Raw genomic sequence first — 25407 nt, forward strand, 5'->3', positions numbered from 1 at the left:
AAATTGGAAGAAAGAAATGAACAATGGGAAATAATTTTATTTGAGTTCACTGTATAGTAAAAAACTGTTTTATGGCTCACTACATTTACAATGCAAACGGTCATTTGTGGTTTTTAATGATTTAATGATCAATTTTCAATAATCAATTTTGGAATATATATATAGGTCTTTTTTATCACCTATGTTTTTGAAAGCTTTTACTTTTTAATTAATTAATTTGTCCCCGTGGGGCCTTGTACAAGCAATTATTTCATTGCCTATACAGTTCCACTCTATAGCATTATGATGCTTGTTTGACATGCTACTAGCACAGCCCACTTTGGCAGCTTGTCATATCTGAGCTGAAATGGCAGCCACTGCAACTGCATCATTATCACTATTGATTGGGTCATCTACCAGTATTAGAGTCATTTCAGCTGCTGGTCAATGATGGAGAATGTGGTTACTGATAGCAGCTGGCAGCTGCCTGTATGGAGTAGGCTCAGTTCCTGAGCCCACTCCATACTTCCCCACCTAACTTAGGATATACATGAACTTCAGAGGCTAAAAGGGGTTGATGATATCTTGCACACCCAGGACCGAAACATTTCCGGAAATATAAAGCATTTTCGGGATATTCATGATTGCAAAATGAATAACTTTCAAGCTTTTTGGAATTGCCAGAGAAAGATGATCGAACAGTGGGAATTTTCTGGTTCTTTCAAACTCAAACCATCGGGTTTTGATTCCTGCTGCCTTCCCGTTCCGTGGGGAAGGTGGAGACAGCCCGAGTACCGCCTGGAAAACAGGGATACAGCCTATTACCTAGGAACAGGAAGGCAGCTGGAATCAAAACCTGATGGTTCGAGTTCGAACAAACCTGAAAATTCCCGCTGTTTGATCATCTCTATTGCCGGAGTAAGACACCCTACCTAAAAGGATGATTGCAGTAAAATATTACATTATTAAAAAGCCTTTGGATCATTAATTTAGATACCAGGTATCCAAAGGAATTTTTTTTTACAAATTGGAGTTTATGTATTATTAGCTTCCTGCATAATAAGCGGTATCGACAATATTTAGTTTGAACCACTCTGGTCTTTCTGTAATAATATGTTTATCATATGCAGATAAACACAAATAATATACCTTTTTTAACACTTATATACATTTTTATTTCTTCTTAATTTAACCATTTTCTTATGCTTTATACACTATGGCCATTAGTGTCGGACTGGGTTATCTGGGGCCCACCAGAGGAAATGATCCTCTGGGCCCACCAATGAAGAACCAGTGAGAAACAACATGTCAGTCAATGTTGGCCCAGGTTCTAAAGCTGGAGGCCCACCGGAGGATTTATGATGCTGTTTTTCAGCCTGCATAAGGATTTCTGACATATACAGGGTTAATATTAAGATCAAGGCTTACACATGCAGTTCATGTTGCAGTGATTCTCAGGTGTCAGTGAGAAGCACAGTGATTGGATAAAGTCTTGTTTTTAAACATGTGTAACACTTCTGCCAAGAGTATGAGCATTCCATATGCTTGAAATGCATTGGTTTACACAAGAGGATTGTAGACCTTTTATGCATTTTTATCAATAAAGAAATAATATTTTTTATCTCCATTCCAATCACTGGATTTTGCATCTATTACAACTACAAGGTTTTTGTAAACACAAGTCCAAGCTGACCGGAAGGAATAATACGGAGCTGGTGAGCTGGTGTATTTCTGAGCAATCTAATGCCGGGTTTGATGTGGTTTAGATCTGGACAATGTTTTTGCAGAATGTAATCATAGCAAATATTGGTTGGGATTGCTCTTAAAGGGACAATTCTGGTAAATTCTGGGCTGTTAACAACTATGGTACTGTTAAATGTTTATCTACTGCTAGTCACTATATACTATGCATTATAGCTAATAATATTGTATAGTACATGTGCTAATCATGTTACTAATATGTTTATACTACAGATACTGTAATAACTACAGGTTGTTGTTTTTTTACTTTAAGAAAATGTGCCAAAATGGTGTGGGCAAATACAGGTAGCCTTATTGTGAACCTGAAGCTTATAAAAGACATGGGCATATTCTTCAGATGTCTGGATACCTGCTCCTTTTTCCCCACTGGACCTGGCTAAGGTGGCAGATATTGCCCATGTCTATTATTCTTTTATTAACAATATTCTGGATCGGATTAACCCTTTGAGGACCAAGCCCAAAAAGACCCAGTGGACAGGGCCAATTTTCCTTTTTGCGCTTAAATTTTTTCCTCCTCCCTTTCTAAGAGATCTTGCATTTTTATTTTTCTATCTACAGGGTCATGTGAGGGCTTGTTTTTTACAGAAGTAGTTGTACTTTGTAATGGCGTCTTTCATTCTACCATAACACTCCCCGCACCAGCACCGTTCTATTCACATGCAGCACGTTGTACCTGATGGTACATTCGCTTTAAAAGAAGGAACTGTGTACTCTGACTATAAGTAAGCTAAGAATTAATACTTTGTCAGGTAGCAGCTGCAAAAGCAAATATGACTGTTCAGTATATGGCCATGTTCACTCATTGTAATACATTCGGAAACTTATGGCTGTAATGGTCATTAAACACAACGGCCATAAGTTTCCCAATGCATTAACTTCTATTGATTTCAATAGAAAGACGGGCGTTGTTGTGCACTAAGCGCATCGATACAGCTGTTGTTTACTGCAGCAGTACAAAATATTGAGCATGGCCGTAGAAAATAGACTCTTCACACACTGTGTGGCCGTTCTGCTGGCTGTAGTGGGAATGGAAATCAATGGTTAGTTATTAGAGATGAGCGAACCTCGAGCATGCTCGAGTCCATCTGAACCGGAACGTTCGGCATTTGATTAGCTGGGGCTGCTGAACTTGGATAAAGCTGTAAGGTTGTCTGGAAAACATGGATACAGCCAATGACTATATCCATGTTTTCTACATAGCCTTAGTGCTTTATCCAACTTCAGCAGCCACCGCTAATCAAATGCCGAACAATCGGGTTCGGATGGACTCGAGCATGCTCCAAGTTCGCTCATCTCTATTAATTATGCAATATCGGCCGAAGTAAAATGTTAAACGGCAGTCATTGTTCAACACCCAACTCATGTTGTGTGAACATAAAAAGACACCACAGCCCTGAGTTCAGCTCAGTTTCTCCACAACTAAAAATTTGCTGTATTTTTCACTATAACCATGAACTGCAAATCCACACCAAATAGTGTAGGTGTGAAGGTTTTGATGTATGAATTGTGCCAATTTTATTTCATGGTATATGATTGAGATTTCTTCTAAGACTCAAAACATGGAATGGTAGACATTTACCAAGAGTGTATAAATCCCATAAACCCACCTGGATTAAACACTGCAGAATCATAGGGCTCTTATATACAGGCTTCTTTCATGGACCTAGCAGAGGAAATAATCCAATTTGATTAGTGCAAATCTATTAGCGCCTACCTTTAAATCCAAGAGTACAAATCCACTGATCATTTTCGGTAGGTAAAGGTATTTTTTATTCATTCATAACTAGTAGTCCCTGATGGTAAGTGAATGTAATCTTCACATATAGTTACCTTCATCCAGACCTTTACCATAATTGTGTAAAAACAGCTGGGTTTAAGAAATATTACATTTAATGGGCTGGTGGAACTACATTGTACTCACATTACTGCAGACAAAAAATAGAACATTGCAATATGAAATATGATCTGTTGTTCCAAAAGGTATAGAATGTGCCTCTTGGTTATGAAACTATCACCTAAAACCATTAAGCATAGCAGGTAGGATGGGGTAGGGGGCCTAAAGGCACAGGGTTGGGGTAGGGGGCCTAAAGGCACAGGGTTAAGGCAGGGCAGTATATCCTTCTGTACTAATGAACCTTTCATCATTTTTAGTTAGTGCAGTAAGAGGAACCAAAAAGGACATTGCAATACTGCAGAACTCGCTCTTTACTGAACAGCCACATGGAAAAGAGCAAGATAACTCTCTTTCCAAGCAGGGAGACCCACACACTTGACTGTTGTTAAACAGTAACTGCTGTGTAATGGTGCGTTTACACAGATTTATCTGACAGATTTTTTAAGCCAAAGCCAGGAATGGATTTGAAAGAGAATAGATTCCAATTTTTCCCTCTATGACCTGTTCCCTGTTTATAGTCTGTTCCTGGCTTTGGCTTCAAAGATCTGTCAGATAAATTTCTCTCTGTGTAAACGCACCATTACACTCTCGAGTCGATCCGAACCCGAACGATCGGCATTTGATTAGCGGTGGCTGCTGACCTTGGATAAAGCTCAAAGGTTGTCTGGAAAACATGGATACATGACTATATCCATGTTTTCCACATAGCCTTAGGGCTTTATCCAAGATCAGCAGCCACCGCTAATCAAATGCCGAAAGTTCGGGTTCGGATCGACTCGAGCATACTCGAGGTTCGCTCATATCTACTCATGGATTCCTCCTCACACCAACACCCCCACCTGCTTCATGCTCCGCCAGTCCCATAGGCGTATTCCATCATCCGCCCAAAGAAGTGACATGTCAGTTCTTTTGGCGGACCGTTAAATCCGCCCGAGCATAGAGTGGAGTCTATGGGACAGGTGGATATTAGCCAAAGAAAAAAATGCATAAACCAAATGTATAGAGAAGATACATATAATTTTTTATTAAAGCAATAATTTAATACATAGTACAAACATGGGATAAAAATGCACAGTCATGTACAAATGGAGAGGGGGGCAAATGTCAGTGAGGTATATATGTATGTATAGGAAAGTATAACTGAACAATTAGATCCAAAATTAAAGTATAAAAGAGAGTGCTAATGGTACTAGCATCCCCTAGTGGACACCCAGTGTATGGCACAAGACTAAAATTTGTAATTAGTAACCTCCTGTATGAGCTGGGCCAGCAAGTAGGGCAACTATAATAGAATATATGGTGGAGAAAATTAAAGAACTACCACTCCAATGCCCTGCAAAGATAAAACCCATAGACAAAGAAATATAAAAGGGAGGAACAAACCAGCCAAACACAAAAGCAGACTCCTAGGGTGAACACCAATTACCATTTTGACATCTTACCCCTCTCCAGCAAAAACAGCCCGATGTACGTTTCGTTCACTTCATCAGGAGCTAATGATGAAGTGAGCAAAACGTACGTCGGGCTGTTTCTATCTTCATCTGTCCCACTCTTGATGCCAGCCTCTTGGCAACAGAAGCATCACCTGGCACCTTCTCACAGTGGACAGTGGCACTTGAAGTCACTATATAGCAATATCAAATGCCCCCCCTCACTCTTTGGTCTCTCTCCCCTCAGCATTGGCTTCAATGCGTTCCGATACACATTTGCAGCATCACTCATTATACGCTTTCCAGCAGCCACTCCTGTAGGAATGTGATCACCCCACAGAAACCTGTCTGTGAACCCCCATTACTATGGCTACCCAGCTCCACAGTGTAAATGTGAGCATTGAGCATACAATATATACAGCCTAGAATAAATACAATATAAACCCCCACACCTTAGTACACAGAAATAAGTTTTCTATTACCTAAAATACTTCTAGTAAATCTAAGGAAGAACCAAGGAAGGTCAAGTGGCTCAATGAGACAATCTTCCTACAGTCTAATGTAGTTAGCGTAATTAGATGTCACCTATAATCCAATGCTCTTCCAACGTAAATGCACTAATGAAATTCTACATTAGCATTGAATTGTCATGACATAAACCTGGGTCTCTCCAAACTGAACAAACAGGATAAAGCGGCTTTGTTACGATAATGATTACATGCCAATTGTCAACGGAGAAAGATTGCAAAGTAAGGGCTCGTACATTTGATTATTTTCTGGTCCTAATTGTTAAGAGCAATAGTATGGCACCTATTAAAATCTACTGGGACTAAATAATAAGTAATAAAGTCAGGTATTACCCATAATGAAGAGTAGACCTCCTGCAGAGAGAGTCACCAAAAGGCAAAAAAAACAAAAAACATAGCTACTTTCTTCCAAAAAGAATCCTGTCCTCAGGCTGTGTGCAGCATTACAGCTCAGCTGTATTCCCTTCAATGGAAGTTAGCCGCAATACCACATACAAACTGAGGACAAGAGTGGTGCTGTGTGTGGAAGAATGCAGCTATAGTTTTTTAATCCTTGAATATCTCTCTAATCGTAGCAAAAAACGAACAGTGTCTATACATGGATGTGTAGGAAGCGGTTACCAAACAGGAATGGTATAGCCATTTTATAGGAAAACTAAAAAGAAGGACAACATGGAATTGAATTACACAAATACAGGGCTATCTATACCCCCATTCATAATGTAAAATTACTTCATGTGAGCTGGAATGTAGATGCCAAGTTGAAAAATCTGAAAAGCTTCCCTGTAATCATTTACAGGGGCTTTTTACATGTTTAGTTACTTGAACTCTAAGACCATGTTCACACAATGTATGAACATAGGACGTTGTTTGAACCGGATGAGTCAAACAACAGCCGATGTCTGAGATGTTCACTCGGCTTATACTGCAGTGAACATGAACATCACTCTATTTTAATTGGAATTAGGGGAACATTCGGGTGTGCCCGCACTAAAATTTTCCATAGCCCACAATGTAAAGCACGGCCGGGAGCTGTAATTTAACCTGTGAGCACAGGCTATCTTATACGGCCGCTGTTCGCTAAACAGTGCCCGCACAAAATAGACATTGTCAGTTATTTTGTGTGGCCACAGAGAACAACGGCTGAAGTCTATATAGGGTGTATATAGTATGGCCATGCTTCCACAGACTGCTATTCTATTAAGCAGTGCTGTTAAACAACGGCCATTGTTTAACAATCAAATACACTGTGTGAACATGACCTAGGGCTGCATTCATACCTCCGCAAATTTCGAGGACCTACGGACGGTAAATACCTGTCCTGGATGGTTTTCCCACCCGCCATGATGTATCAATATCATGCCAGCAGCAGGGAAACAGTTTGAATCTCTGCAGCACTATAATAACATAGCCGTGCAGCTCTGTCATTACAGTACCGCAGAGATTCAAACTGTTTCCCTGCTGCTGGCATGATATTGATACAACATGGCGGGTGGGGAAACCATCCAGGACAGACGGTATTCACGGTCCGTAGGTCCGCAAAATTTGGGGGCGTGTGAATGGAGCCTAATGCTACAGTCACACATTTTGTAGTATTAGGGCCCATTGGTTTCACCTGGGCTGTTCACATTGTTCATATATTTATGGATCCGCAATCTGCAAAAACTGAATCCACATAAATTACTGACAAGCTCCAATATGTACCGTAATTACAGCATAGATTGCCTCATAGAAGCATCCGCAATTTTTGCGGATCCATAATTTGTACGGATGAAACGTCCTTAACAACCACAAATCTCTATAAAAAGGTGGATTTGTAATAAATTTTAAACCATTCCCAACTATTTAACTATCATACTATATACTATTTGCTAATTCACAAAAAATATGTATTACGGACGCAATACGGACGCATCACGAACAAATTTATTTGTGGATTGCAGACGATTGCAACCATCACATACGGTCCAGAAAAACTACTGAACTAATGGTGCGTTTACACAGACAGATTTGTCTGTCAGATTTTGGATGCCAAACCCAGGAATGGATTTGAAAAGAGGAGAAATCTCAGTCTTTCCTTTATGACCTGTTCCCTGTTTAAAGTCTGTTCCTGGCTTTGGCTTCACAAATCTGTCAGATAAATCTCTCTGTGTAAACGCACCATAAGACTTGTAACACACATTGCGGATACTCTGTAGGGCTATGTTCACACACAGTATTTTTGCTCATTAGTTTTCAACCAAAACCAGGAGTGGAATAAAAACACAAAAAGGCTATGTTCACATACTGTTAAAACTTAGCAGATGGCCGCCATTTAATGGCAAATAACAGCCTTTATTTGTTATTTCAAAACAAACGGCTAGATCTTTGGCTATGGGTGCCTTTACACAGAGAGATTTATCTGACAGATTTTTTTTAAACCAAAACCAGGAACAGACTATAAATAGAGAACAGGTCGTAAAGGAAAGACTGAGATTTCTCCTCTTTTCAAATCCATTTCTGGCTTTGGCTTCAAAAATCTGATAAATTTCTCTGTGTAAAGGCACTCTATGTTGCAAAGTTGTGTGCTATTTGCATCCTGCAACCAAACAACCAATGTCCACAAATCACTAAATAAGCAGAAAATAAGATGGCACTTTAAGCGACTTCATTTTACAGCTGGAAACACACAGCAGTTAAAAAAAAAAAAAAAACGAGATTCAATGGGATGGAGAATATAAAGGTAAAAAGGTATAAAAGGTTCTGTTTTCTGTCGGATCCACTTCTGGTTTTGGCACAAAAACTGCCACCTGTGTTTCCAGCCTTTAAAGTGATTCTGTCACCCCCAATAATCATTTTTCAATCTTTACAGGTGTGTGTAACCCGCCTATATCTCTCTGCATACCTGTAATTATTTTTCTGTTTCATGAGGTGGCTTTGCCTGAAATTGTAATTTGACCGAGTATCTTCTAGCGCCACTGGGCGGGGCTTGGTCCCTGAAGTGCCACATAGCCCCGCCCATTAGAGCGGCGTTGACCCCGCCCCCTTGGGCACGTCATATGTCCCGGCCGGCGCTCCGTTTTGAGGCCTCCTTGACGTGCGCGTCCACATCTCCCGCCGTCTTCCGCGTGCGGGAGCGTCATGTGGCGCGCAGGCGCAGAAGGTGACCGCCGGGTCACCCACAGCCGGGCTGTGCGTGCAGTCGCACAGCCCACCGATTACACCGGCCGCACCGTCCCTTGTTGTTTGGGACTCTCCGGAGGCCTCGCTGCTGCTGTGAAACCCTCCTCACCGCCATCAGCGAGCCGCAGACATAGTGCGCAGGCGCACTGCGGTGGTCCTTTTCGGCACATGCTCAGTGCGTGGCAGACGCCGCAGTGCGCCTGCACACTATGTCTGCGCCTCGCTGCTGGCTGTGAGGAGGGTTTCACAGCCGCAGCGAGGCCTCCGGAGAGTCCCAAACAACAAGGGACGGTGCGGCCGGTGTAATCTGCGGGCTGTGCGACCGCACGCACAGCCCGGCTGTGGGTGACCCGGCGGTCACCTTCTGCGCCTGCGCATGACGCTCCCGCACGCGGAAGACGGCGGGAGATGTGGACGCGCACGTCAAGGAGGCCTCAAAACGGAGCGGCGGCCGGGACATATGACGTGCCCAAGGGGGCGGGGCTATGTGGCGCTTCAGGGACCAAGCCCCGCCCAGTGGCGCTAGAAGATACTCGGCCAAATTACAATTTCAGGCAAAGCCACCTCATGAAACAGAAAAATAATTACAGGTATGCAGAGAGATATAGGCGGGTTACACACACCTGTAAAGATTGAAAAATGATTATTGGGGGTGACAGTGTCACTTTAAGCTATGTTGTGCTTCTATGATTATGTGATTGGAGCATTTCTCATGTAGTATTTGAAAACTCAAAAACCCATTGCATGCAGTTTTTAAACAGGAGAGGTCTATAGGAGAAAACTGCAACACCTACAGCATGCTGTGCTTTTGAAAAAAATTCTTTTTTTTTTGCTTAAAAAATCCAGCTCAGGTAAGCACGCCCAGAGCTTGCTATGTGATACCAGTGTAACATTGCCTCTAGTGCTCACCTCTGGGCTCTTATGGGAGCGCTCACTCAATTGCTAATGCCCTATTATCATCTGACTAACCTGTCTGATTGCTTGTCTCAGAGTAGTTTGTGTTACAAAACCATATGACTGAGGGCTTGGGCTGTCCTTACTTCCTGCTTTGCATGATCCTCCATGGGAATGTTAAATCCCTGCAAAGGATAATGAAGCCCTGGATTTTCACTGAGTATCTTTGCCTCTTGTGTGTGTGATTTATGTGTCCGCACAGAAAGCTATAGGGTCAGTATGTTGTGACGGTGCAAGGCGAAGGCAGACATGTAAGCGCCACATATATCTGACTGCATGTTTCCTTTTATTTCACAGCAGAGCCCATGGGTATGAAGGATTGGTTGTGTGCCTTTTGCTGTCTTAAACTCGGGTGCATTGATTATCCTAAGAATGAGAAGCAGCCTCTAGTAAAGTAAGTACTTGTATATTTCTTTGGTTCTATAGTAGCCATTGTATTGTATTGCTGTCTTGCAGTATCTTCAGAGAAATGATGCAGTACCATAATAAAATGATGCATTACTGTAATGAAACTGCAATGTGTGAACATAGCCTTTAGGAGCATTACAATGCAGACAGGGTCACACAATTGATTGCTGGATCATTCATCACATGGCTGCACAGCCAACTAAATCTATGCTCACACACAGTTTTGTCAGCCATAGGCTTCCATTTGACAAAGGTCTCGAGTGCGATCTGCATTAAAATAACGGTGGATGACAACAGCCATGGGGAGTCATGGAAAACATGGAAACAGCCATAGGCTTATTCACATCAGGATTGTGCTGTCCATGGCATGTATATATTAGCATATATATTGACCCATTGACTTTATTGGCCCAAAAACTAGTGACTACATTTGGGTCATTTTCTAACCATATAGATTGAGATAGAGATTTATTAATCTGTCTTATGCTGCGTTTACACAGACAGATTTATCTGACAGATTTTTTTAAGCCAAACCAGGGAATGGATTAGAAAAGAGGAGAAATCTCAGTGTTTCCTTTATAACCTGTTCTCTGTTTATTGTCTGTTCCTGGTTTTGGCTTCCAAGATCTGTCAGATAAATCTGTCTGTGTAAACGCACCATTATTGTAAGATTCTCATTATTGCCTATAGCAACCAATCACAACTTAGCTTTTGTTTTACCAGACCAATAAGAGACATGAAAGCTGAGCTGTGATTTGTTGCTATGGGCATTTGTCTATTAAAGTCAATGAGGTCCATGTCTGTATATATCTCAGGAACAGCAGGATTGTTGTGTGAACAAGCCCTTAAAGGGAACTTGTAACCATTAGAATGATATCATAATCATGTTATAGAGCAGAAGGAGCTGAGCTGAGCAATATATATCTTCATGGGAAAAGATTTAGTGTAATTCATAATTTATTGATAGAAATCTCTGATGTTTCTAAGAGTCCAGTCCATTGAGTGATACCGCCCACTGGACTCCTTAACACAGAAGGATCAGGGATTTCAATCAACATGTTACAAGTTATACTGAATAATTTCCCACAAAGATATATATATCAATCCGCTCAGTTCTTCCTGCTCTATAACATGATAGTGATAGATTAAATAGCATTGCCTTGGTGACAGGTTCTTTTTAACCCCCTTAAGGACAGAGACAATTTGCATTTTTGCACTTCCGTTTTTTCCTCCTTGTGCTTAAAAGGCCATAGCACTTGCATTTTTTCACCTACAGACCCACATGAGTCCTTATTTTTTGAGCCACTAATTGTACTTTGCAATGACAGGCTAAATTTTTTCATAAAGTATACTGCAAAACCCCCAAAAAATAAATTAAAAGTGTGGTGAAATTATAAAAATAAACAACTTTTTTTTTATTTGAGGGGTATTTGTTTTTACGCCGTTCGCCCTGGGCTAAAACTGACTTGCTATACATGTTCCTTGATTGGGCATATGCGACTTTTTGATGGCTTTTTAGTACAATTTTTTTGGATTTGATGCAACTAAAAAAATGCGCAATTTTGCACTTTGGAATTTTTTTGTGTGAGATCCGGAATGTGATAACTTAATATTTTGGGCGATTATGCACGCAGTGATACAATAGTTAGTTTGTTTGTTTGTTTGTTTATTTATTTTTTTATTTTTTATTTATAACATGGGGAAAGGGGGGTGATTCAAACTTTTATTAGGGGAGGTTTTTTTTTTTTTATTAATAATACTTTTTTTTTTTTTTTACTCATATACTAGAAGCTCCCCTGGGGGACTTCTAGTATAAGTACACTGATCTCTCATTGAGATGTATACTGTATAGATATACAGCATAGATCAATGAGATAGGCACTGGATTGCGTTCGGCTGCTGCAGCCAAAAGCAATCGAATGCAGAGCCGGGATCAGAACTGGAAGCCTTGTTACAATGGAAGTTAGTTTCAATAAAAATGAATCTAATGTTTGAGTTAAAGTGACCCTGTACCCACAATCTGCCCCCCCCCCCCCAAAAAAAAAAACCCACCTTCGGATAGCTGCTTTTAATCCAAGACCTGTCCTGCGGTCTGTTCGGCAAGTGATGCAGCTATTTCCTAAAAAATACCTTTAAACTTGAAGCCCGTGCTAAACGGGAGTATCTGTGCCCTAACTTTGCACAACCCCCTCAGTCCCTCCTCCCTACCCTCTTCATAATTAGAAATGCTCCAGGCATATTGCCTCCTATTCCCCACCTGTGGCAGCCCGGCACATGGGCTGGATTGGTAAGGACCTGTGCAATGTTCAGCATGGAAAAATGTTTCAGTGGCATTCCTAATGATGAAGAGGGTGGGGAGGATGGACGGAGGGGTGGTGCAAAGTTAGGACACAGATACTCCCGTTTGGCACGGACTTAAAGTTTAAAAGTTATTTTTTAGGACAATAACTGCATCACCTGCCAAACGGACCGCAGGACAGATCTTGGATTAAAAGCAGCTATCCGAAGGTACAAGTGGTTTGTGGGGGTCAGATTGTGGGTACAGAGTCTCTTTAAAAACAACCCCCACAAATGGCTGCTTCCAGTAATCTAGTAGTTGTTGGAACTGCTCACATTGTAAAGGTATGTGCCCACTATGGAATCTGCAATGTCAATTCTTTGGGAAGACGGCGGAATCTGAGCATAGAACTGAGCCTAGGCGGCGGATGTAACTTCAAGCACTTGTAATACGCTAGAAATTATCCTCGCGGATTCTGTAGTGTGCACATACCTAATACCTTTGAAGCCCAAGGAGTAATATCCCACGTTTGAAACTTAATGCAAAACCAAAAAAACAACAGGAACATAAAGGGAATAAAATCACAAATCAACAAAAAGACCCTGCAGGGTAAACAGGAAAACATTAAAAAAAAAGTCAAGAAAAAAATTCACAGAAAAAGCCTCAATCACGGCAGAGAAAAAAAGGAATAAAAGGCAGAGTTTTACAAACAATACTAATACAGGATCCTGTCAAGAAAATCTATGGATATATAAAAGCCTGCCATAATGGTACTGAAGATAAGTACTGTAAATGTGCATATATTAAGTATATTCAAAATACCTTGCAACTTTGCATACAAAAGGTTATCCCGCCTGTAGTTGTAAAATGCAAGCTCAGAAGGAAAGTGTGAGCGTGTAAGCTCACAAATACCGATATATAGAATTGATATAATACAGCAGAACCGCTCAACCAGCAAAGCTTGGTATCGATAAAAAGAAAGTGCCAAAAAACAAAACATACACCAGCAAAGTCAAAGGAAAAATAAATAAGAGATCAAAAAGTGAACCCAAACTGAGGTCAGAGTGAACTGCTTACACTGTGTCTAGGCCTTGCAATGTGTGTACAGATGGTGTGCTATAGACAGAATCAGTGATTGATGAAAGACAAAAGTGTCTATCCTGTCTAGCAAGTTGCCCCAGTTGCCATATATTTTGCATAGTTTTGATACATTTGCCAACTTTGCTGCCAGTTTTTATGTAGAACATTGAAAAAGAGCATTTAATGTGTTTTATACATGTATTTTGGTGGGAATTTTTTCAGTTACAAGCATTTGATGTTTATTGTTAAACGTTTTGTTTAGGATTCCAGTTGATACAACATGCACAGAATCTCCGCAATAAAATGTAAAATAAAATGATGAGAACCGTGCAGCCCTTTTACAAAGGCCAGTTTTTGTCAATGAGTGTTGCTAAAAATGTGTTATAAAAAGTACCCACTCTTTGGTTGATCTCATCTTTTGAGCAGGCCGACAAATTATTTACCAACTGCACAACAGCAATATACTTAAATGACTGCACAAACGATACAGGCATTGGTCGTGTGGCCTGGCCGCTTGATTAGTTGTCTCTCTGATCGGCGCTCGTTTGCTTTCGTAGTCTGCCGCAAATCCAGCCGTCTAAAAGGACCTTTACAGACGTAAAGGAAGTATAATTTAAAGCATAAGGTGAGCCTGTCATGCAAATGAGTACAGATCACAGATCTTACTGATTCCTCTGAAGATACAATCAGTTGTTTAGCCGGCCGCACTAATAAAAGGTAACAGAATCTTTTCTGTCATTCTCGCCTGCTATCAGCCTATAGGCAATCATAGGTCTGATAACTAAGTTTATTGAGTGTTGTATCTTGTATATAGTGTACTAGGGTGTTTGCCAAGCCATGGTTTCAAGTACGTGGTTGTTTTAGTGATTGTGCCAATACCTGAGCTCGTATAGAAGCAGGCTACTGTTGAAAAGAATGTCACGTTCACTAATATGAAATCCAAAAACATTTGATTGTATGGTTTAGTTCCCCAAATCTATAATGCTGATGGTTTTTCCTCTTTGGTTCATTAGTAATAACAACCATATCCAGAATTACTCTGTCGGCAATGATGATGAGAGAAACTTGTGGAGCTCGCCTCATGACTTGTCTCACACAGAGGCCGTTGATGATAGGATGCTGCATTCCTGGATTCAGACCAGACGTCAACTGGAAAAAGACTCTGAGGTGGGTAGAGAGAGAGGTGCAAGAGCTCACATACATGGGTAGTTTTATGCAGCAGCCAATAAGTGGATGAGCCAGTAAGATGAGACAAACTTTGGGACAGGCTTTCTTGAGTCAGTGCCCTCTTTTTAATATCTAGCTGTGGCTGATTTGTGATATAGTTGTATACATAGAGCCTTTGGCCCTGTCAGGCTGGAAACACACAGCAGTTTTTTTGTGGAGAACTACCAGGGCAGTTTTTGGGCCAAAACCAGAAGTGGATTCGAATAGGATGGAAAATATAGAGCGGACTTGTACATCTCTATTCTGTTGGATCCTCCCCTAGTTTTGGCATAAAAACTGCAATGGCAGCTAAAAAACAAAAAAAAAAAAACAAAAAAAAAACCAGTTCCCTTTGTATAGTCTGTTCCTGGCTTTGGCTCAAAAAATCTGTCAGATAATCATTTGGTGTAATAGGGCTCTTAATAAATGAGTCTTTGCCTTTGTTAGCAGACAAAGGTTCTCAATACAAAAGATGGTGTAGTGGTAGTGCCTGGGTAGTAACCTATTATTCCAAAATTAAAGTGGTCTAGTACTTATCAGCTGCTATACGCCCTGCAGGAAGTGGTGTATACTTTCCAGTAAGCTCTCTGCTGCCACCTGTAACCACTCTGTAATGCAGACAGATCCTTTGGATCAAAGTAACACTAACCACTAAACTATTTGCACTTTGAGCACTCCATATAATGTCATTTGTATAAATACTGATAAAAACTGTAAAAGTAAATATTATAAGTCTTTGGATATTTTTCTCTTTATGTAGTTTTGTGATACAGTAGGTGCGAAGATTTTCTTCAAAGCTTAGTAAATTATTAACTTATAAGAAGGCGACGGTGTTGAGCAGGGAAGCCGTCGACAAGAAAGCACACACAGTCCAATATAACTCAACCCATGATTACCTCTCTTTATGGGAATTTCAGCTATATATAAACATAGATACACTCAGCACTGGTAAACGGCATTGTTTTCCCTTCATTTCTGCTGCAAAAAGCATAATTATGTATGTTCCTTGAAGGTACAGTGACTTTGCTGTTTACCATGCTTGCCTTGGGCACACCTTACTAGCTGACACTAGAAAATTGTATTTGTTTTACACTTTATTTTATTTTTTTATTTTTTTTAACCACATACCTCATAACCCTATATAAGTATGATGAGAATAGTTTTGTAACACCAGAAGGGAAATAGGTTTCACAGCACTGTAATGTAGTGTTACTGTATAGCACATTATTAAGCTAGAGCCACACAGCAACTTTAGCCAAGACTTGGGTCATGTGTGCAAAGATTGCTGTGCTGCACTCCCTTCATTGTGCTACAGTCTTGGTAATGTAAGTGAATGGGGTTGCATTGTGACATACAAGTGGCTGTGTCCATGACCGGAAATTGATGTGTTCTTCATTTCTACCTCCTTATCACCACAGACAGAACAGGAAGTCCTAGCTTAATTTTAGGCCTAGTGGCCAGACTGAAAACTACAAGATAATAGGATTATTTTATTATTAGTTAAATGAAAATTTTAGACAAAATATCACCATTAATTCTTTTAAGAAAGTGGTTAACATAAAAACTTGATCTAGAGTACCTTCACATGTACTGTTTCACAGTAAATTTTATGCTGAGAAATCCGCTGAGATACTCTGTACTGTTAGCCATGGTCTAAGGCAGTGCTTCTCAAACTGTGATAATGATCGTAATTGCGATAGTTATTCTTCGCTATTTATTCGCTATTGCGTTCGTATCTATTGCGAACGACCGAACAATGTCTTATTCAATGCGAACGATTTGCGAACGTTTTGCAAATGAGCAACGATAAAAATAGGTCCAGGTCTTATAAAGCGATCAACGATTTCTAGTTCGGTCGTTAATCGTTAACTGCATTTCAACCGAATGATTATCGTTTAGATTCGAATGATTTAACGATAATCTGAACGATAATCGTCCGGTGGAATAGGGCCCGAACAGTACAGCTTAGCCAATCAGTACGCTGTCCACTGATTGGCTAAGCAGGACGACAGTGACTCGGGAGTCGGCGAAGCAAGCTGGAGCCCAGACAAGTAATGTATTTGCTTTTTAACGTGGCAGATGCTGAGTTAAGTTGGTGAAATCTGCTGCAATATGGTACGTGTGAAGGCGCCCTCAAACAATATATATTATATATACAATACATTCTGATTATTTATTTGATTACTTTGTTTTTTAATTACCAAACAAAAACATTGAGTCAAGATGCAATGGATTTCTCCTTCAACTGAAAGAAATGAGTGAGGATGCCTTAGGCTGGGTTCACACTACGTATATTTCAGTCAGTATTGTGGTCCTCCTATTGCAACCAAAACCAGGAGTGGATTAAAAACACAGGCTCTGTTCCCACAATGTTGAAATTGAGTGGATGGCATTTAATGGCAAATATTTGCTGTTATTTTAAAACCACGGCTGTTATGTTGAAATAATGGCAGTTATTTACCGTTATATGGCGGCCATCCACTCAATTTCAACATTGTGTGAACAGATTCTTTCTGTGTTTTTAATCCACTCCTGGTTTTGGTTGCAATCTGAGGACCACAATACTGACTGAAATATACGTAGTGTGAACCCAGCCTCATACTGTAATTCCAGTAGTTCACATAGGGTACAGTTTCTGTGATTCCTTTGTATTGCCAAATTGCATATTCTAACAATGGCTATTTAAAATTCTAATCCAAGCTTTGCCGTCATTCTCATAGAAAATAATCACCTTCACATTGCTGGTTTATACTTTGGGGGAACTGTTCTCAGTCTATGAGCCGGCTTTCTGAGCTGGTGGAATTTTGTCTTTATCCATACTTTTGGCACCATCCACATCACCTGGAGAACAGATTCTTTTACAGCTGTTGAAATGTTTTCTGTTGTGCAAAAAGAGAGGGGGAGACCTGATTTGTTCCAAAATTTTCCTCCAGTAGACAACATCAAAAAATACATTGGTCTCTTGTACAGAAGACAATGCTCAATTACTGGTTGTGTTGTATTTTTTGGTTGGTGGCAAGCTGCACTGGGGCCCTAAGGGCATGTGCACACTATGGAATACCCACAGAGACTTCAAGATTCTGCCACACAGCCTCTGCTTGAAGTTCTGCCCGTCCCATAGATTTAATGATTATCGCCGTTTGCCCAAAGAATTGACATGTGTGGTGGTCAGCTGATCGCTGCAGGTCTGTCTTTACAATTTCCCGGTGAAGAGCATTTATTGTTGAGAAAAGTTGCAGCCAGGCAGGAAAGGGGTAATGTAATATTATATGGAAAACATTCAAAGGAATGGGCATCTAAGAAAGGCTAGGTTTACACTGTTTTTGGATCCGTTAAGTACGTTTAATTTTAGCGTACAAAAAAGTGATTAACCATGTCTTTGGGTACGTTAAAAATATTTTAAAAAAATTGATCTGTTTCTATCAGTGTTTTTTTTAATAATGTAGTGGAAAACTGCTGCTGCTGTATGGGATACCACCACCAGTTTCTTCTTTTAAAGGTTAATACGTTAAACGGACAAAAACCCAGTGTAACCCTGGCCCAAGACATGGACAGATCAGGTCCGCTATGCTGCCGCTCAAAGAGTGGGGGCACAGATGAGGTCCTTCTCTATGATGTCCATATGTTATATCAATGCATATCTGCAATAATTTTCCTGATAGGACAACATCCGATAGGACAACTGCTGGTTAATGGACTTCCCCAGTGCACCAAACACCCCCATATACAGGTTATAAAAGTTAAGATTTATCGATAACTCATTGTTTAACCTGCTGATAGTGTCCCTTTAAGTGTATATATGCTATGTGTCTTTAATATTAAAATGGAAGAAATATAGGCAATAGGAAGTTTTTTATTTTCTGCTGAAATCCAGGTCAGGCTGTGGCTGCATCAGAATGAGAGAATTTAAATAATTGGCTCCAAATTTAATAGTGTTCATTGACGCAGCAGTAAGAATGCCGCATCAATAGGTTACCTTGGAAACCGTGACGTTGTAATGATGTAAAAGAGCTGACATCCTGTGTGTGGATCACAATAAATTATTGGCCAGCCAGCTGTAAAATATTGCTCCACTAACAGTATAAAGAAATAACAAAAAGTAATTGTTCACACTCACAGACCCCTTTTTTCAGAAACGTCCGTTCTGATCTTATTGTATTCATTTGAAAGACGGTGGAAGAAATACTTGTATCTAGAATCACATAGAACAACTTTGTGCCATTTCTTCAGGAGTGGATATTACAGAGGGGGTTGGGTGGAGGGTATCGGTAAATTCTACCTGTCTATGGATCTGCTTTCATTGTTGATTCATTGAACACTGACAGGTATATGTGATTCCAGCCTATGTTATTAAACCCATGATATAGCCAGAACTTTTTAGTGATAATAAGGATGCAAAAATTACACTTGGGGTCGTCCCATTTTAACAATTCCTTCTCTAAATATCCCAAGATAAAATAGAAAGAGTGTCACAAAATATACAGTGTTTTTCTGAAAATAAGACATCCGCTGAAAATAAGGCCTAGTTAAGGGTTTGTCTATTGGCATCTTGGAATCTCTCACAACGTCTGTATTCACTTGCCCCAGGTTTATTTCATAGTGCGGCATTACCACATGTATTGTCTTAAGTAATTGAATCCTGGCCTCTAAGTTCTGCATTAACAAGGCCCTAATAGGGAGCTTCTTCCAGTCATTGATTTACATGTAGCAGCTATTCATCCATGTCCATTATGTAGCTGAGGAGGAGACTTGCTTCGTTTAGGGATCAGTCCATATAATGCACGGGTCTCCAAACTGCGGCCCTCCAGCTGTTGCAAAACTACATTTCCCATCATGCCTGGACAGCCAAATCCAAAGCTTTAGCTGTCCAGGCATGATGGGAGTTGTAGTTTTGCAACAACTGGAGGGACGCAGTTTGGAGATCCATGATATAATGTGTTAATGATTATCTCTGCAGCCAAAGTGCTCTTCTTGAACACCCGAAATATGAGACACTGGGAAATAGGGTAGTTCATAGTTCATTCGGTGGTGTGTTGACCCCTCGGTCTGGTGGCCATTTTGTGTCAATGCATCATAGCTGACGGCTGGCCGGGTGTCCATCCACTAGTTGAGCCTGCATCCAATGATTGCTACAGAAGGGCAGGGCTAGTGAAAGGAGGGGCGGGTATTAGCTGTAGTGGGCGTGTAGATAGGAGGACAGTGTGGCGCGCTGCATCATAGGAGTGTCATGATGAGAGGCAGGAAGTGCGGGAGATTTGAACACCAGGACAAACGCCGACTGGGCAGGTAGATCGGTGGGATCGGGCTTGTGTTCTTCCCTGGAAGTGGTGGTAAGAGCCACACACAACTTTAGCAGTTTGTAACCTGATGGCTGCCAATATGACAGTGTTAAGATTAGTTGTTTTAATTCATACAGAAGGAAAATATAACAAAAAATTTTAAAAATTCTGAAATCCAAGAGTGTATAATGAATGTGACTTCTCTACTGACAGCTTGCAACAAAAGAATAAAAATTATCTTCTGATCTTTACCTAGGAATGGCAAAAACTCAACTATGAAATTTACACCCTGAGGCAAGCAAGAAGAGAAGTGAGAACAAGATGGAGACGGATTCTGGAAGACTTGGGTAAGTTTGATAAATGTGAAAAGAAAAATTCTTGGCAGCCATTTAAAAAAAAAAATAGAGAAAATTTCAAGGTCATTTGCATGACTTAGAGGGAGTGCATAGTCAAGACATTCATTCAACCAATAGGCCTTTTAAGGTTAAAGGGAATCCAAGATGCTGACAGTGTGCAGCAGGTGGTGGTACACTATTGAGCAGGTTCCTTTTGGCTTTTTTGTCAGTGGAGGTTTCAATTCTCCTACTGTAAGAAGAGTTAAAGAGGAGTCATGGTATAGCGCTTGTGCCGCGCGCTGGCACACCTCACCACTCCTTCTTCTTTATAAATGTTGTGTGATGCCCGGCCTCCTGCACGCTCATGCCATTCTCCAGGTCTGCGCAAGTGCTGGGCGTGGTTCTTAGTGTATGAGCTGGCAGTATCACAGAGGGCCCTTCCTGAGTGCCAGCGCTACCAGAGATTAGATATGATGCTTCCTGCCAGCCATAACTACTTACCCGCTAAGGACTGCTCTGATGCCTACATAGGTATCATTTACATATGACGTGCAAGATTAACAAAGTGCATTTTCTAGGGGTTGGAGTAACGCTATTACTCATTTGGTTGGGAACATTGCTACAGGCTATATTGCATTGTATTTATAGCTGATTTTAAAGCCATGATTGGTTCCCTTTAAATATAGAAAACATTTATGACTGTAGCTGAAATCTGCACTAGTACATAGGTCTGCAGGAGCCTGTAAGTATTCATGTGTTAGGGAGGGAAAAAAAGAGAGAAAAGCTGCTGCTAGGCACTTCTGACAGCAGTCAATTTCCTGTTGAACAGACAATAGATGGGGTACCCATGCAGAGCTTTTGCACTGGGGCCCAAGATCCTTTACCTACGACCTTGGATCTCTGCACCTGTCAATGAGCCCTCTCCAGATACCAGTTTCCTGGGTCATTGTGGCTAATGTAAACAGAACTGCATGGTAGCATAGGCAAGATTACTGCCCCCATAGCCATATACACAAAATAAAATAAAAAATAATTTACAATCATAAAATCAAAACCGGTATGAAAACAGAATATTTTTTATCTGGGTTTAATCAGTAAAAGATACCTAGGTGACACATTCCCTTTAAATTAATTATCCACTGTGGACGATATCTCTTTGCTAGTAAGGTCCTCTAGTGAAAAGATGATCAGTGTGTCCTACTGGATGACCAGTTGCAATCTGGCAGCAAGTGACTGATGGTTTTGCAGCGTTGCCACCATTATGCATTTCCAAATTACATCAATATGCTGTCCGTGTAGTACATGGAGATCCCATGTCCTTGCAAGACCCTCTTTGTAGTTACTTATTCATGCTGGATAATTCTGAATACTGGATATTACCCCCTGTGATGATTCTTTTAAAGGGGTTATCCAGCCTGGGGGCACTTTTTTGGGGGGACCGGGGAGGAGGTGGCTGCAATAAAAGACATCCACTTACCTCCCTGGTTCCAGCGGCGGGTCCCGCATCACGGCGCTCCGGTGCCCGGTTCCCGGCCGCTTCCTGGTGTCTGACGCCGCCCGAGATGCTACGTCTCAGGGACGCTCAGCCACTCAGTGAAGTAGGCGGGATCCGAGCGGACTTTAAACGGATCCCGCCTCCTTCACTGAGTGGCTGAGCAGCCCTGAGACGTAGCGTCTCGGGCGGCGTCAGACACCAGGAAGCGGCCGGGAACCGGGCACCGGAGCGCCGTGATGTGGGACCCGCCGCTGGAACCGAGGAGGTAAGTGGACGTCTTTTATTTCAGCCACCTCCTCCCCGGTCCCCCCAAAAAAGTGCCCCCAGGCTGGAGCACCCCTTTAATAAGGTTAAAGGGAGCCTGTCACCTTGAAAATGCAGTGTAATCTGCAGGTATCATGTTACAGAGCAGGAGGAGCTGACCAGATCGATATCTATATTTTTGTAGAAAAAGTTCCAGGATACCCTAATTTATTCATTTAAATGTTCAAAGTTTTACATCAATGAACAACAATATAGCCTGGAACATTACCCACAAATCTATACAGTATATAAATCAGCTCCCCCCGCTCTATGACATAATGTCTGCAGATTGCACTGCAAGGTTTGATGTGAAAGGTTCCCTTTAAAATTAATGTTTTAAACTGAACAACCTATAAATATTTACACTCTGTGACATTTGTTGCAAAAATCCTAAATAAATGATGATTGGAGTTTTCACGTTGACCACTAGATGTCAGTATGGTTTTATAATATTGGCCAGATACTGTCTTAAATTACCTACACAATGTTAGCCTGCATGTATTAGCCCGCTATCCAGCTGTCTGTTACCTCCAGGCCAACACAACATCTCATCTAAATGCCAAGCTCTGTCTCCAGCCAACATCAAATCTCACCGACATTCTGCAAAATATCTCCAAAACAACATTACATGAGCCGGAATACCTGACTACAATTCTTATGGCCCTTTCTCCACCCTCTTGCACTAAAGGGCAAACCTGCAACCTTCATTTACCCTGCACACAACTATTTTGTGAAACACTAGAAGTCTGTGTTCTCACCCAGCATATCATGCAGATTTTATTATTTTAAAGGGGTTGTCCAGGGAAAATCTTTTTCTTTCAAATCAACTAGTATAAGAAAGTTATATAGATTTGTAATTTACTTCTTTTAAAAATTCTCAAGTCTTCCTATTTTTATTAGCTCCTATATGTCATGCAGGAAAAGTAGTTTTGTTTTCAGTCTGACACAGTGCTCTCTGCTGACATCTCTGGCCGAGACAGGAACTCTGTCTTGGTTTTATATGAATCCCCATTGAAAACCTCTCCTGCTCTGGACAGTTCCTGTCTCAGCCAGAGATGTCAGCAGAGAGCAGTGTGCCAGACTGAAAATAAAACATTTCCTACATCACATTTAGTAGTTAATACGTATGGGAAGACTTGAGATTTTTTAATAGAAGTAAATTACAAATCTATATAACTTTCTGACACCGGTTGATTTGAAAGAAAAAGATTTTCGCTGGAAATCCCTTTAACATGGAAAATCCAGAAATATTAGTGGCAGTTGGCATGCTATGTATTTGAAGATTAATGACATTACTGCAAACGTATACAGATGTTTTCCGTAGCATGCATGAGGCTTCCCGTAGCTGAAATTTCCTCTTGCATGATAGAACAAAATTGCTATCATACACGCACATTTCATGATGTCCGACTCCCACATAAACATGCATAAGATATTTTATAATATGCTAATAAATTGCTCCATAACTGTATTGTAAGTATTGACCCTCAATGTGCGTTTCATGATATTTGCATCAACCATCCTGTTATCCCATCCAGGTTTCCAAAAAGAAGCTGAAACCCTGTTGTCTGTTACTAAGCAAAGTACCATCAGTAGCCCTAAAAACATGAAGAAGGCAATGGAGCTCCTTCTGCGACTTGCAGATGATACAACAATCTTCCCTGCTGGATGGGATCTGCCAGAGAGATACCTTTATATAATGGTACAATTCCATTACTCTACCAATAGTGATCTATGAGGCTAGAAATAGCAACACATCCTAACTCTCTGTTTGCTCTTATAGGACCGACTGATCTGCCTTGATGCAGTGGAGGATTTTTTTAACATTGCTCATGAGAGATATCCCAAAGTACATGAGGACACCAGATCTAAGCTGATAAAGTGATGCTCCTTTTGCATGGCCTTCTATCAGAGCTCAGAGCAAAAGGGACCTATCTATCACCAGGGCGGAGGGATCCTCCTTTACTACTTTTCAGATGCAAGTGCTGATCTGAATCCCAAGTAAACTTTCAGTCTGCATCTTGCAAAGAAATGGGTCTCTCTGTATTAAAGATGCATATTCCTTTATCCTCAACCCTGAATCTTATATGTATATTCAGCTGATGGGATATCCCAGCTATTTACCAACCGGAACTTCTCGTTGCCCCCACTGCTGCAGTATTGGCAGACTTGTCGCTAATCTCTATAAAGCTTCCATAGACTTGACGCTTGTTACTTCTAAGAACTTGCTGTTTTCTGAAAATAAGTATATTCACTGAAAAGGTGTCTATCGAATCTACAAGGCCAGGAAACCTTGATCAGATGTAAAAGTGACACTTGATCTTCTGGTTCTACGTTCTGGCAGCAGAATATTACACGGGTACAAGTTGCAACTACAAAACAATAGAATTATTTCCGTCTCCCCCTCTTCTTGTCTCTAGATTATTTTAGGGACTCTGTTCTAGACCATTTTTTATCATTTTGTACAGATTGCTTATAGGGCACCTGTTCTATTGGGAGACTCCAGATTTAGAAGATTCCAATAAACCCTATTAAACCTGATGTACATGATTGATGAACAAGAACGTGTTTTTGCCATCATTCCATAAAAGAACGCAAGGCTTGGAATGATTTACAATGGGTCCGCCATTTTTAGCTGTATTTATTGTTTAAACCCGAAATCCAATAAAATCTATTTTTTTTTTAATAATTTTGTTCTGATGGTAAAGCTGCAGAGATCAATGACTACGCTTTAGGTGCACATCAACACTTCAGACCCGGGAAAGTCTTGATGTGTAGTCATATGCTGCAAACCTCTGTAAGCTTTATCTGTAAACTGCTGAGCCAGGCCCGAGAGAGAAATCTTTTATTCATTCTTCTTACGGATTTCCCCTAAATTGCCTGATTATAATAAGTATATTTATTACACAATATTGTAAAGGTTGTATTCAGTGTGCATTGCAAATAATATTTTATATTTCTTCTTATACAATTGTGTATTAATGATAACGTCAGATGACTGAAGTGTAACTATTGCTATGCTGTTACTTTGTTTCCTTATGTCAGGAAGAAAAGGTGCCAAATCTGTAATAAAGAGCTTGTGTTTACAGGAGACAAGGGCGTGATGTTGTTGCTGTTTCTTAAAGGTGACCATACACCTTAATAACTGAGGGTCGATGGGAAGGGGAGGGTAAAGTCGCAGCCAAAGCTCTCCTAGAACAAATGAATGGTAGAGGATTATAGTATGTACATACCAAGCTGTAACTCATCCTGGTTGTTCTGTACAGTGCCTATAATACTGAAATATAACTTATCCCCATTTGGAACGTAAATCCCA

The 25407-nt window shown here is 40.7% G+C and overlaps 1 protein-coding gene across 4 annotated transcripts in view; it reads left to right on the plus strand.

The window, feature by feature from the left end:
* The window catches only part of MREG (melanoregulin), a 52036-nt gene extending 26852 nt beyond the window's left edge, over nucleotides 1-25184 (plus strand). For 2 of the 4 annotated variants that reach the window (XM_069985214.1, XM_069985217.1), the window contains exons 3-7: nucleotides 10005-10101; nucleotides 14487-14640; nucleotides 20215-20305; nucleotides 23630-23793; nucleotides 23875-25184. In XM_069985214.1, coding sequence (XP_069841315.1) covers nucleotides 10005-10101; nucleotides 14487-14640; nucleotides 20215-20305; nucleotides 23630-23793; nucleotides 23875-23976 — 608 coding nt within the window. In that variant the 3' untranslated portion in view covers nucleotides 23977-25184. Of the gene's footprint in view, nucleotides 1-9757; nucleotides 9921-10004; nucleotides 10102-14486; nucleotides 14641-20214; nucleotides 20306-23629; nucleotides 23794-23874 lie in introns of those variants that run through there. The other 2 variants (XM_069985216.1, XM_069985215.1) reach the window with 2 other exon arrangements.
* The last annotated feature ends 223 nt before the right edge of the window (nucleotides 25185-25407 follow it).

The sequence above is a fragment of the Dendropsophus ebraccatus genome, chromosome 9 (assembly GCF_027789765.1).
Source record: "Dendropsophus ebraccatus isolate aDenEbr1 chromosome 9, aDenEbr1.pat, whole genome shotgun sequence".
NCBI classification, from domain to species: Eukaryota; Metazoa; Chordata; class Amphibia; order Anura; family Hylidae; genus Dendropsophus; species Dendropsophus ebraccatus.